The following is a 15,919-nucleotide window of genomic DNA, read 5'->3' on the forward strand; positions in this document are numbered from 1 at the left end:
TGATGAAAAGTATAAAATAATCGTGGTGAAACCGGGCGAGAAAAGGGGTTAAAAAGTGGCACAATTGAAACATTAGAACTCAACAACAGGTCAACACTCTTATAAGGCATCTGGGGACCCCCTCTCAGTGTCTCGCGATCCCCAAGGGGGTCCTGACCCTGACATTGGGGACCACTGCTTTAGACCAATGGTTCTCAACCTTGGGGTTGGGACCCCTTTTGGGTCACGAGATACCCAAAAAAAACTAAGAATATTTACTAAATTACACTGTTGCCATTTTAGACCAATTTTGTCCAATTTTAACCCTTTTTCATCATTTCTCCCACCAATTTTAACACATTTATACCATTTAACATATTTTTGCCAGTTTTGATCTCTTTCCACCAACTTTTTTCTTTTTGCCACTTCTAAACCAATTCTTGCCACTGAAGCCTGATGTTGCCTCTGTTGACCCTTTATTGCCACTATTAAACCCTTTTTACACCCATTTTTCCCATTTTAACCACATTTCACAATTTTAACAAATTTCTGCCAACATCTGCCTGTCTATTCTTTCTCAATTAACCCTTTTATGCCAGTTTATAGCAATTTTCCATCCCATTTCACCAAATTTCCACCCATTTTTGCCAATTTAAAGCCTTTTCACCCACATTTTAACTTCTTTTTAATGCTCTTTAAGTCCATTTTTGCCACTTTAACCTATTTCTTCTATGTTTAAAATCCAATTTCACCACCTTTTGCACCATTCTTGCCATTATTAACCCATTTGAGCTATTCTTAAACCATTTCCTTTTTTTTTTTTTTAAATGATTTACATTTTTAAGAAGGCTTTTTACTACACACATAAATTAAGAAAGATATTTGTTTCTTTGATAAGGATGGTTATTATTCAGGTTAAATATGAAACATGGATATCACAGCTTAACTTCACAGCAGACCATGGTTTTGTTGACCTCCATGGTCTCCCAGTTTGGTTGGGCGCCAGAAAGCTCTCCCATTTACCCCCCTAATGGGCGGCCTTGTCTGCACATGACTATTCTAGAAAGTTCATGTCTGTTCATCCACCTTCAGGTCCAGTGGGGGTCCCCGGTCTCTGGCACCTTTATTTTGGGGGTTGTGGGCTGAAAAGGTTGAGAACCCCTGCTCTCAACAAACACTGACTACAGAGAACACAACCAACCGGATGGAGGAGAGAGGAGTAAGATTTACTTACAAATGTTCTGAGGAAGGTTAGGGGGCAGAGAGACCACATCACAGAGCTTTAATATGACACCAGTACAGGACCAGATCAGAGCTTTAATATGACACCAGTACAGGACCAGATCATAGAGCTTTAATATGACACAAGTACAGGACCAGATCAGAGCTTTAATATGACACCAGTACAGGACCAGATCATAGAGCTTTAATATGACACCAGTACAGGACCAGATCAGAGCTTTAATATGACACCAGTACAGGACCAGATCATAGAGCTTTAATATGACACCAGTACAGGACCAGATCATAGAGCTTTAATATGACACAAGTACAGGACCAGATCAGAGCTTTAATATGACACCAGTACAGGACCAGATCAGAGCTTTAATATGACACCAGTACAGGACCAGATCAGAGCTTTAATATGACACCAGTACAGGACCAGATCAGAGCTTTAATATGACACCAGTACAGGACCAGATCAGAGCTTTAATATGACACCAGTACAGGACCAGATCATAGAGCTTTAATATGACACCAGTACAGGACCAGATCATAGAGCTTTAATATGACACCAGTACAGGACCAGATCATAGAGCTTTAATATGACACCAGTACAGGACCAGATCAGAGCTTTAATATGACACCAGTACAGGACCAGATCAGAGCTTTAATATGACACCAGTACAGGACCAGATCATAGAGCTTTAATATGACACAAGTACAGGACCAGATCAGAGCTTTAATATGACACCAGTACAGGACCAGATCAGAGCTTTAATATGACACCAGTACAGGACCAGATCATAGAGCTTTAATATGACACCAGTACAGGACCAGATCAGAGCTTTAATATGACACCAGTACAGGACCAGATCAGAGCTTTAATATGACACCAGTACAGGACCAGATCATAGAGCTTTAATATGACACAAGTACAGGACCAGATCAGAGCTTTAATATGACACCAGTACAGGACCAGATCAGAGCTTTAATATGACACCAGTACAGGACCAGATCATAGAGCTTTAATATGACACCAGTACAGGACCAGATCATAGAGCTTTAATATGACACCAGTACAGGACCAGATCAGAGCTTTAATATAACACCAGTACAGGACCAGATCAGAGCTTTAATATGACACCAGTACAGGACCAGATCAGAGCTTTAATATGACACCAGTACAGGACCAGATCATAGAGCTTTAATATGACACCAGTACAGGACCAGATCAGAGCTTTAATATGACACCAGTACAGGACCAGATCATAGAGCTTTAATATGACACCAGTACAGGACCAGATCAGAGCTTTAATATGACACCAGTACAGGACCAGATCATAGAGCTTTAATATGACACCAGTACAGGACCAGATCAGAGCTTTAATATGACACCAGTACAGGACCAGATCAGAGCTTTAATATGACACCAGTACAGGACCAGATCAGAGCTTTAATATGACACCAGTACAGGACCAGATCATAGAGCTTTAATATGACACCAGTACAGGACCAGATCAGAGCTTTAATATGACACCAGTACAGGACCAGATCAGAGCTTTAATATGACACCAGTACAGGACCAGATCATAGAGCTTTAATATGACACCAGTACAGGACCAGATCAGAGCTTTAATATGACACCAGTACAGGACCAGATCAGAGCTTTAATATGACACCAGTACAGGACCAGATCATAGAGCTTTAATATGACACCAGTACAGGACCAGATCATAGAGCTTTAATATGACACCAGTACAGGACCAGATCATAGAGCTTTAATATGACACCAGTACAGGACCAGATCATAGAGCTTTAATATGACACCAGTACAGGACCTGATCAGAGCTTTAATATGACACCAGTACAGGCACAGATCATAGAGCTTTAATATGACACCAGTACAGGACCAGATCATAGAGCTTTAATATGACACCAGTACAGGACCAGATCATAGAGCTTTAATATGACACCAGTACAGGACCAGATCATAGAGCTTTAATATGACACCAGTACAGGACCAGATCAGAGCTTTAATATGACACCAGTACAGGACCAGATCAGAGCTTTAATATGACACCAGTACAGGACCAGATCAGAGCTTTAATATGACACCAGTACAGGACCAGATCATAGAGCTTTAATATGACACCAGTACAGGACCAGATCAGAGCTTTAATATGACACCAGTACAGGACCAGATCAGAGCTTTAATATGACACCAGTACAGGACCAGATCAGAGCTTTAATACGACACCAGTACAGGACCAGATCAGAGCTTTAATAGGACACCAGTACAGGACCAGATCAGAGCTTTAATATGACACTAGTACAGGACCAGTTTAGAGCTTTAACATGACACCAGTACAGGACCTGATCAGAGCTTTAATACGACACCAGTACAGGACCAGATCATAGAGCTTTAATATGACACCAGTACAGGACCAGATCAGAGCTTTAATATGACACCAGTACAGGACCAGATCAGAGCTTTAATATGACACCAGTACAGGACCAGATCAGAGCTTTAATATGACACCAGTACAGGACCAGATCAGAGCTTTAATATGACACCAGTACAGGACCAGATCAGAGCTTTAATATGACACCAGTACAGGACCAGATCATAAATCTTTAATATGACACCAGTACAGGACCAGATCAGAGCTTTAATATGACACCAGTACAGGACCAGATCATAGAGCTTTAATATGACACCAGTACAGGACCAGATCAGAGCTTTAATATGACACTAGTACAGGACCAGATCAGAGCTTTAATATGACACCAGTACAGGACCAGATCAGAGCTTTAATATGACACCAGTACAGGACCAGATCAGAGCTTTAATATGACACCAGTACAGGACCAGATCATAGAGCTTTAATATGACACCAGTACAGGACCAGATCAGAGCTTTAATATGACACCAGTACAGGACCAGATCAGAGCTTTAATATGACACCAGTACAGGACCAGATCAGAGCTTTAATATGACACCAGTACAGGACCAGATCAGAGCTTTAATATGACACCAGTACAGGACCAGATCAGAGCTTTAATATGACACAAGTACAGGACCAGATCAGAGCTTTAATATGACACCAGTACAGGACCAGATCAGAGCTTTAATATGACACCAGTACAGGACCAGATCAGAGCTTTAATATGACACCAGTACAGGACCAGATCATAGAGCTTTAATATGACACCAGTACAGGACCAGATCATAGAGCTTTAATATGACACCAGTACAGGACCAGATCATAGAGCTTTAATATGACACCAGTACAGGACCAGATCAGAGCTTTAATATAACACCAGTACAGGACCAGATCAGAGCTTTAATATGACACCAGTACAGGACCAGATCAGAGCTTTAATATGACACCAGTACAGGACCAGATCATAGAGCTTTAATATGACACCAGTACAGGACCAGATCAGAGCTTTAATATGACACCAGTACAGGACCAGATCATAGAGCTTTAATATGACACCAGTACAGGACCAGATCAGAGCTTTAATATGACACCAGTACAGGACCAGATCAGAGCTTTAATATGACACCAGTACAGGACCAGATCAGAGCTTTAATATGACACCAGTACAGGACCAGATCATAGAGCTTTAATATGACACCAGTACAGGACCAGATCAGAGCTTTAATATGACACCAGTACAGGACCAGATCAGAGCTTTAATATGACACCAGTACAGGACCAGATCATAGAGCTTTAATATGACACCAGTACAGGACCAGATCAGAGCTTTAATATGACACCAGTACAGGACCAGATCAGAGCTTTAATATGACACCAGTACAGGACCAGATCATAGAGCTTTAATATGACACCAGTACAGGACCAGATCATAGAGCTTTAATATGACACCAGTACAGGACCAGATCATAGAGCTTTAATATGACACCAGTACAGGACCAGATCATAGAGCTTTAATATGACACCAGTACAGGACCTGATCAGAGCTTTAATATGACACCAGTACAGGCACAGATCATAGAGCTTTAATATGACACCAGTACAGGACCAGATCATAGAGCTTTAATATGACACCAGTACAGGACCAGATCATAGAGCTTTAATATGACACCAGTACAGGACCAGATCATAGAGCTTTAATATGACACCAGTACAGGACCAGATCAGAGCTTTAATATGACACCAGTACAGGACCAGATCAGAGCTTTAATATGACACCAGTACAGGACCAGATCAGAGCTTTAATATGACACCAGTACAGGACCAGATCATAGAGCTTTAATATGACACCAGTACAGGACCAGATCAGAGCTTTAATATGACACCAGTACAGGACCAGATCAGAGCTTTAATATGACACCAGTACAGGACCAGATCAGAGCTTTAATACGACACCAGTACAGGACCAGATCAGAGCTTTAATACGACACCAGTACAGGACCAGATCAGAGCTTTAATATGACACTAGTACAGGACCAGTTTAGAGCTTTAACATGACACCAGTACAGGACCTGATCAGAGCTTTAATACGACACCAGTACAGGACCAGATCATAGAGCTTTAATATGACACCAGTACAGGACCAGATCAGAGCTTTAATATGACACCAGTACAGGACCAGATCAGAGCTTTAATATGACACCAGTACAGGACCAGATCAGAGCTTTAATATGACACCAGTACAGGACCAGATCAGAGCTTTAATATGACACCAGTACAGGACCAGATCAGAGCTTTAATATGACACCAGTACAGGACCAGATCATAAATCTTTAATATGACACCAGTACAGGACCAGATCAGAGCTTTAATATGACACCAGTACAGGACCAGATCATAGAGCTTTAATATGACACCAGTACAGGACCAGATCAGAGCTTTAATATGACACTAGTACAGGACCAGATCAGAGCTTTAATATGACACCAGTACAGGACCAGATCAGAGCTTTAATATGACACCAGTACAGGACCAGATCAGAGCTTTAATATGACACCAGTACAGGACCAGATCATAGAGCTTTAATATGACACCAGTACAGGACCAGATCAGAGCTTTAATATGACACCAGTACAGGACCAGATCAGAGCTTTAATATGACACCAGTACAGGACCAGATCAGAGCTTTAATATGACACCAGTACAGGACCAGATCAGAGCTTTAATATGACACCAGTACAGGACCAGATCAGAGCTTTAATATGACACCAGTACAGGACCAGATCAGAGCTTTAATATGACACAAGTACAGGACCAGATCAGAGCTTTAATATGACACCAGTACAGGACCAGATCAGAGCTTTAATATGACACCAGTACAGGACCAGATCAGAGCTTTAATATGACACCAGTACAGGACCAGATCATAGAGCTTTAATATGACACCAGTACAGGACCAGATCAGAGCTTTAATATGACACCAGTACAGGACCAGATCAGAGCTTTAATACGACACCAGTACAGGACCAGATCAGAGCTTTAATATGACACTAGTACAGGACCAGTTTAGAGCTTTAACATGACACCAGTACAGGACCTGATCAGAGCTTTAATACGACACCAGTACAGGACCAGATCATAGAGCTTTAATATGACACCAGTACAGGACCAGATCAGAGGTTTAATATGACACCAGTACAGGACCAGATCAGAGCTTTAATATGACACCAGTACAGGACCAGATCAGAGCTTTAATATGACACCAGTACAGGACCAGATCAGAGCTTTAATACGACACCAGTACAGGACCAGATCAGAGCTTTAATATGACACCAGTACAGGACCAGATCATAGAGCTTTAATATGACACCAGTACAGGACCAGATCAGAGCTTTAATATGACACCAGTACAGGACCAGATCATAGAGCTTTAATATGACACCAGTACAGGACCAGATCAGAGCTTTAATATGACACCACTACAGGACCAGATCATAAATCTTTAATATGACACCAGTACAGGACCAGATCATAGAGCTTTAATATGACACCAGTACATGACCAGATCAGAGGTTTAATATGACACCAGTACAGGACCAGATCAGAGCTTTAATATGACACCAGTACAGGACCAGATCATGTCTGACACCACAGCCAGTAAAACACCAGATCTCAGGCTCCTAACCTGGGTCCATCTGTGCTGAGCTAAATGAACACTGACAGCATCAACACTGAAGGCCGTCTCAGTCAGAATGGAGTTAAAATCACTGTCAGGGCCTTAAAATCAACTCTGGAGTGTTTAGCACTGGTTCTGTATGGATGATGCTCCATTATAGTGAACAAAGGCCGTGATACTGAGGGATTCTTCCTGCTGAACTAAAAACCACTTTAGTATTTCTGTGTAGCCTCCAGGTTTTTGTCTCCTGTGCTCAGGACAAAAGAAAAATGTTAATACAAATAAAAAGTCTCATCCAGGTGTAAGAATAAAAGAAGTTTAGTTAAACAGATGCAGTAATGAGGATAAACTCCCTCTCTTGGTCTCTGCGGCTCCCTGCAGACAGGTTTCCATCCTGACTCCTACCGGCCCACCTGAGGACGAGGCCGCTGACGTCAACACCAGTCACTCGGGACGACGCCACGACAGCGTCTTGAACACGCTGTGACTGTAATCTAATGCTGCCATCTCCATGTTTCCTGTTTGTTTCTGTTTCTGCAGCTCAGAGACCACCTGTCAATCAAAGCCTGAGGGCGGGCTCATTATTCATTCATTTTTTTGATGCTGTTACTCATCAGATTCTTACATTTCTTTAGTGACTTTTTAAAAACTCTGCATCATCGTTGTTCCTCTATGTAAATCTTAGAGATTTCAGTTTTTCTTAGGGCTGGAGAACATGGGAAATTATTTTATCACAGTATTTACTCCATCTAATGAATGCAGTAGCTGGTTTGATGATCAGTTATATTAAAAAAACTACAGCTTAAAAAAATCATCTTTAGATCATTTTTTAGCAGTGAATAATAAAAATGTTAAAATCTGAAAAAATCTATGCATGTAAAATCATGTCCTGTATCATATATGATGATATTTTACCTAACTTGCTGATTTTAGGGGAGAATATGCATTTGAATACATTTGTCCTTTAAGTTTGTAGAACTGTGATGACACCGATACTGCAAAGGACAAAAACATTCTGATAATGAAACTACCAAACTTTAGAGCAGTCATACTCCACGTGTGGCTCCTTTATGTCTTCATCTGAGCATTTTTCCCCCAGAAAACCTGAAAAAGGAAAAATTTACCTCAGAAATTATCCATGCAAGTCACATTAATTAATTGTAGTTTGCAATTTTTTACTTTAATTCCATTTTTACTGCTTTTAGCCCATTTTTGACACCTTTATCCTGCTTTTTGCTATTTTTGCCCCTTTTTGCCCATTTAAGCTGCCTTTTGCAATTAAATACCTCTAATTTCCCATTTTACCACTCTAATGCTTTTTGCCCATTTTTCCCACCTTTTTTAATCGTTTTCCATTTCGGTCACTTTTCACTCATTTTTCTCCACATTATTGCTATTTTTACCACCTGTAACACATGTTTTTGCAACTTTTCACCCATTTTTGCCACTTTTCTCCCAGTGTTTGCCATTAAAGCCCATTTATCCCACCTCTTTTTCTCACTTTTTGACAGTTTTATCCTTCTTTTTCTACTTTTTTGCCCCTTCTCGCCCATTCAAGCTGCCTTTTGCATTAAATGCCACTTTTTGCCCATTTTCCCACCTTTTTCTGAATTTTGCCCATTTTGGTCACTCCTTTTTTTCCACGTTTTTTAAACTTTTGCCACCTGTAACTCATTTGTTTTCCACTTTAATCCCATATTTGCCACTTCTTTTTGACACCTTTATCCTGCTTTTTGCTATTTTTGCCCCTTTTTGCCCATTTAAGCTGCCTTTTGCAATTAAATGCCACTTTTTCCCATTAAGCCACTCTTTTATGCTTTTTGCCCCCTGTAACTTATTTTTTGGCACTTCTGGACCATTTTTCCCACCTGTAACTCATTTTTGCCACTTTTGGACCATTTTTCCCACCTGTAACTTATTTTTTTTCCCACTTTTGGACCATTTTTCCCATCTGTAACTTATTTTTTTGCCACTTTTGGACCATTTATCCCCCTGTAACTCATTTTTGCCACTTTTGGACCATTTTTCCCACCTGTAACTTATTTTTTTTCCCACTTTTGGACCATTTTTCCCATCTGTAACTTATTTTTTTGCCACTTTTGGACCATTTATCCCCCCGTAACTCATTTTTGCCACTTTTGGACCATTTTTCCCACCTGTAACTTATTTTTTTGCCACTTTTGGACCATTTTTGCCACCTTTCACCCATTTTTGCCACTTTCTGCCCTTTTGTGCCACTTTTTCCCAGTGTTTGCCACTTTAAGCCCATTTTAGTCACTTCTTTTCGATAACTTTATCCTACTTTTTGCATTTTTTGCCCCTTTTTTGCAACTCCTCGCCCATTTAAGCTGCCTCTTGCAATTAAATGCCACTTTTTGCCCATTTTTCCCACCTTTTATCTGATTTTTGCCCATTTCAGTCCTTTTTCACTCATTTTTTCCAACGCTTTTCCCACTTACAGTCATGGACGAAAGTATTGGCACCCCTGGAATTTTTCCAGAAAATACACCATTTCTCCCAGAAATTGTTGCAGTTACAAATGTTTTTGGCATACACATGTTCATTTCCTTCATGTGCATTGAAACACGCTTGGTGTGACACACACAGGCACACAACACAAAGGTTGAGTCAACTTTTAGGCATTCTAACTGGCTTCAGGTGTGATTTTCATATTGCCAGCACCTGTTACTGCCACAGGTGAGTTTAAATGAGCATCACATGCTGGAAATAAAATGATTTACCCACAGTTTTAAAAGGGGGACAATAATTTTGTTCGGCCTATTTTTTGAGTTTTGTGTAAAATTATGTCAATTTTGTCTTTTTTCTTCAGATTTTTTGTGTTGTTCCAATGCACATAAAAGCAATAAACACATGTATACCAGAAACATTTATTGATTGCAACAATTTCTGGGAAAAATTATGTATTTTCTGAAAAAATTCCAGGGGTGCCAATATTGTCGTCCATGACTGTACGACTCATTCCCACCCATTTTTGTCACTTTTCTCCCAGTGTTTGCCACTTTAAGCCCAATGTTGTAACTTCTTTTTGACACTTTAATCCTGCTTTTTGCATTTTTTGCCCTTTTATGCAACTCCTCGCCCATTTAAGCTGCCTCTTGCAATTAAATGCCACTTTTGCCCATTTTTCCCACCTTTTATCTGATTTTTGCCCATTTCAGTCACTTTTCACTTATTTATTGCAATGTTTTGGTACTTCTAACTAATCATTTGGTCACTTCCCACCCATTTTTTGCCACTTTTCTCCCAGTGTTTGCCACATTTTGACCATTTTTGCCGCCTTTAACTTATCTGAATTGCCACTTTAACCACTTAGATTGTGGCTCTTGCAAACATATTTTTCAACAGTTTGGCTCTTTGGTTGAGTAACACTGCCTTAGACACAGTGACAGTAACCCAGGAGGCCAGGTGAAGGGTTAACTGTCAGGGACCTTAGGATGGTGGCTGTGCTCAAATGCCCCTCCCTCACATGTACCAGAGCTCAAACACCATGACTCAGGTTCTCCATCACCTGTAGCGGCCATGTTTGACCCCTCTCTGCCGCTCCAGATCAAACTATCTCATAAATATTGTTTTATTGTTGAGCTGAAACCTTCAGAGAGCAAACGCTTCCGCCTCCATCGGCACCGAACAATAACCTGCAGCATGTGAGCCGTTCAGACGCCGCTGTGCGCCGCCAGGCTTCACACGGTCACATTGTTCACAGCTGAGCACGAGTGAAAAGCTTCACCTCTGTTTCCATGGAGTGTCTACAGACAGGAAGTCAGCTGCAGATTACTGAGAGCGGCATTACACAGGAATCCTGGCCACTGGCTCACTCACATCTGCCAGTGATAGACAGAGAGCAGAGAAACAAACAGAGAGAGAGAGAGAGAGACAGTAACCTGAAGAAACACTGATCTTCTGATAGAGCAACACTCCAACAGCCTTCACAATAAAGATCTGAGTCTACAGCCTTAAAGATCTGAGTCTACAGCCTTAAAGATGTGAGTCTACAGCCTTAAAGATCTGAGTCTACAGCCTTAAAGATCTGAGTCTACAGCCTTAAAGATCTGAGTCTACAGCCTTAAAGATCTGAGTCTACAGCCTTAAAGATCTGAGTCTACAGCCTTAAAGATCTGAGTCTACAGCCTTAAAGATGTGAGTCTACAGCCTTAAAGATGTGAGTCTACGGCCTTAAAGATCTGAGTCTACGGCCTTAAAGATCTGAGTCTACAGCCTTAAAGATGTGAGTCTACAGCCTTAAAGATCTGAGTCTACAGCCTTAAAGATGTGAGTCTACAGCCTTAAAGATCTGAGTCTACAGCCTTAAAGATCTGAGTCTACGGCCTTAAAGATCTGAGTCTACAGCCTTAAAGATCTGAGTCTACAGCCTTAAAGATCTGAGTCTACAGCCTTAAAGATGTGAGTCTACAGCCTTAAAGATCTGAGTCTACGGCCTTAAAGATCTGAGTCTACGGCCTTAAAGATCTGAGTCTACAGCCTTAAAGATCTGAGTCTACAGCCTTAAAGATGTGAGTCTACAGCCTTAAAGATCTGAGTCTACAGCCTTAAAGATCTGAGTCTACGGCCTTAAAGATCTGAGTCTACGGCCTTAAAGATCTGAGTCTACAGCCTTAAAGATCTGAGTCTACAGCCTTAAAGATCTGAGTCTACAGCCTTAAAGATCTGAGTCTACGGCCTTAAAGATCTGAGTCTACAGCCTTAAAGATGTGAGTCTACAGCCTTAAAGATGTGAGTCTACAGCCTTAAAGATGTGAGTCTACAGCCTTAAAGATCTGAGTCTACAGCCTTAAAGATCTGAGTCTACAGCCTTAAAGATGTGAGTCTACAGCCTTAAAGGTCTGAGTCTACAGCCTTAAAGATCTGAGTCTACAGCCTTAAAGATGTGAGTCTACAGCCTTAAAGATCTGAGTCTACAGCCTTAAAGATCTGAGTCTACAGCCTTAAAGATGTGAGTCTACAGCCTTAAAAATCTGAGTCTACAGCCTTAAAGATCTGAGTCTACAGCCTTAAAGATGTGAGTCTACAGCCTTAAAGATCTGAGTCTACAGCCTTAAAGATCTGAGTCTACAGCCTTAAAGATGTGAGTCTACAGCCTTAAAGATCTGAGTCTACAGCCTTAAAGATCTGAGTCTACAGCCTTAAAGATCTGAGTCTACAGCCTTAAAGATGTGAGTCTACAGCCTTAAAGATCTGAGTCTACAGCCTTAAAGATCTGAGTCTACAGCCTTAAAGATCTGAGTCTACAGCCTTAAAGATCTGAGTCTACAGCCTTAAAGATCTGAGTCCCCAGCCTTAAAGATGTGAGTCTACAGCCTTAAAGATCTGAGTCTACAGCCTTCATTTACTCACTGCCAACATTCACTTTCATTATGAAACCAGACTGATGAAGCATTTCCAGCACTCATCATCCTCAGTGTGAAACCCCCTGAGCGTCAGCTGTTTCCTGCTGTAGCTGTCACAGCTGTGGTCCGTCTGCTCCTGGCTCCAAACTGAAACTAAACGTACTGTCATCAGTTTTACCATCAAACTCCTCGTGTATACAGTCTAACAGTATGGTCTATGACAGTGGACCCCAACCTTTTATTCTTAGGGCCCCCTACTTGTATCAAAGAAAAGCAAAGCCCCCCCGAAGACCCCCTTGGAAAAAGTACATATCAATTTTAATGTTTTACTATTTATTATTTGGACTTTTAGATAATATTTAGGCTTTTTCAATTTATTATTTGGACTTTTATTTATCCCATATTTTGACCTTTGACATTTATTATTTGGACTTTTATTTATCCCATATTTTGACCTTTGACATTTTTTATTTGGACTTTAAGATAATATTTAGGCTTTTTCAATTTCTTACTTTGATTTTTTATCTCGTATTTTGACCTTTTATATTCACAATTTGAAATTTCAAGTCCTATTTTGGCCTTAAACACATGATTATGACTTTGTTTTTTATATATTTGCCTTTTTAAAGCATTATCTTAACATCTAATTCCATATTTTGACCTTTTGAACTACTAAGTTTGACTTATATCTCAGATTTTGAGCCTTTTAACTAACCATTTTGACTTTTTAAATCATCTGTGCTTATTTTCCCCATAATGTATGACTGGTGAAAATGAGGGTTGACAGTTTGGTTTAATGTGGACCCTGTTAGGCCCTCAGGTTAGACCTTAATCCAGAATCCGGCCCCTGCAGTGACTGAGTTTGATGCCCCTGTTTGACAGAAATACTGCAGGATAGCACGGATCATGTCAGCTGATGAGGTACGCCTACACAACCAATCCAGTGTGGATGAGGGCATCCCAACCGCCTCAGTATTAAGGCTGAGCAATTCATCAAAACTAGATTATATCACAATATTTTTACTGCAATTTTCAAATCATAGAAGGTTTGATCTGTCTTTAATCTGAAATGTGTAAAAAAAACACAGTTTAGCTGCAGAGATGTTATGCTTGATACATGCAAACAGTTTCTAAAACTTATATACTTTTCTTATTCAAAATGATAATTCCCTGCAATACATGCATTCATACTGAGTTTGAATATGAGTTGAAATAATCAGAATTAGAGTTATCCAGAGTTCTGGTCCAGTCCTCATAGACCTGACTCTCTCTCTACACAGCATGATGTGTGCCCTGACTCCATGGCAACAGCATCACCAAGCCTGAACCTGATGATAGATCCTCTCAGCATCTTTTAATCAGGTTCTTTATTAAAGGGCACTCCAGCTGGGAGCGTGATTGATGGAGCTCCAGCCAATCTTCTCCTATTTAACTGCACCATGCTACCATCCGAGGATGATGATGATGACTCACTTCCTCCTGTCACAACACACTCATTTGCACGTGCTCTGACACAAATGAAGGTGTTAAAAGCCGGGCACTTCAATAACACAACATTAGAGAGGTATCAGCCCAGATCAGCCTCTTTAAAACCACTTTAAACAGAGTTACTAGACCTAGTGTCAAAACCACACCAGACCCCGTTAGAGAACGTGGGAATTTTATGTAAATGTGCTCCCCAGCAAAATATGGTGTATCAAACGATCCATTTTACGAAATGTATGATTTAATCATTTATTTATCTAAAGTTCCGCATGCTTTTATCAACAGTTTATCGAATTAAAAACCTGATGTAACTATAAAAATTGGCCAAACTAGTACCCAGAGCGGTAAGTCTAAGCCGAGGAGAGCGTGATAGGAATGGCGGGAAAGCCAACAAATAAAGCTAAAAAAATACAATAAAGAGTATTTCTAGGTGGATGTAATTATGCCCGAATACATGAATACAAACTATAAAGTCTTAAAAAGTTTTGTTTTTGATTCTAAACACTCCACAAAAAAAGCAATAGCAAAAAACACAAGAATCTTGAGGTTTTTAAACGGAGTGCCGCCATTTTGAACTACGCGTCGTTACTTCACTTCCTGGCATAAGCGTGGTCCCCTTAACAACAAAAGGTTGCCAGCCGTTGTTTCAACCCGATTTGAAAAGTTCAGCTCACACAAACAGACACTTCCAACTACACTTTACACAGTATTGTCAACAACGGTTGGCCCCATCTGGACTCAAAGTCTCGGGTTTCTCCAGAGTGTTTCTGAGCTAATTCACTCCCGCGGAGGAGTCGCTAGCCGCCGCCGGCTAACATCCATTCTAGATGATAGTGATAACTTACAGATGTGAGGAGAGGTCTCATCTGCTCGCTGTTTTCTTCCTCCATCCCCTCAAACCGTCAGAGAAATCCTCTTTTTCTTCCTCTCCCCGGGGAGAATTCACCCGAGTTTATCAGTCCGCCGGCTCCCTTTCTTCTCCTCACGTCCCCCACTTCTTTCACTGCCTGGAATATATTAACTCCAGCTGTAAGGCCCGCCCCTCCCTGACTGACAGCTCAGGCCTCCATTGACATGGTAGCGAGAGTTTTACTCCACCAATCCTGGAGCAGCATTGGAGAAAGGGCGGGACTTTGCCGGTAATGAGGCACGAGAGCTTTTTTCTCATTATTGTCAGTCAGTTAGAGGCGAAAGTACAGCGATAGTAAACACCATAAAACCGGGTTTTATCTGAGTGTTGGTCGATTTCTTTTATACGCATTTTAGTTTTTATACCAAGTAAGTTCTGTTTTAAACTAGTGCGATTTTCTTTTTTTTCTAGATTTTCTGTAAAATTTCATAATATTGCTTTATTTGATAAAACTTAACAAGAAAGTCGGATGACAGCAACATTTTTTTTATAACATTTTAATTGAATTACGTGTCGGGGGACGTAAACTCAGGAGGAAACTGGGGCAAATAATTTTTAAGAACATTTTTTTCACATTGTGTCATGGAAAGAAGTCAAAATTAAAAAACAAAACAAAACAAAACAAAACAAACAAACAAACAAAAAACCCCAAATAAAACAGATTTCTGATTTTTAAAAAGTGAGAATTCTAACTGAAAAAACTGAGATTTTTTTTTTCTCTGAGGGGGGAAAAGACAGATTTCCAAATTCAAAGTCAGATTTTTGGGGTTGAAGGCAAAATTCTCTGAAAATATAAGAATTTTGAGACAAAAAAATTGGAATATAAAATTCAGAATCA

General features: G+C 40.4%; 1 protein-coding gene across 1 annotated transcript in view; it reads right to left on the reverse strand.

Moving 5' to 3' along the window:
- The window catches only part of LOC121513160 (sodium bicarbonate cotransporter 3-like), a 79,596-nt gene extending 64,438 nt beyond the window's left edge, over positions 1 to 15,158 (reverse strand). The window contains exon 1 of the mRNA XM_041792718.1: positions 15,017 to 15,158. Coding sequence (XP_041648652.1) covers positions 15,017 to 15,061 — 45 coding nt within the window. The 5' untranslated portion in view covers positions 15,062 to 15,158. The remainder of the gene's footprint in view (positions 1 to 15,016) is intronic.
- Between the last annotated feature and the right edge of the window lie 761 nt (positions 15,159 to 15,919).

Source organism: Cheilinus undulatus, linkage group 8 (assembly GCF_018320785.1).
Source record: "Cheilinus undulatus linkage group 8, ASM1832078v1, whole genome shotgun sequence".
NCBI classification, from domain to species: domain Eukaryota; kingdom Metazoa; phylum Chordata; class Actinopteri; order Labriformes; family Labridae; genus Cheilinus; species Cheilinus undulatus.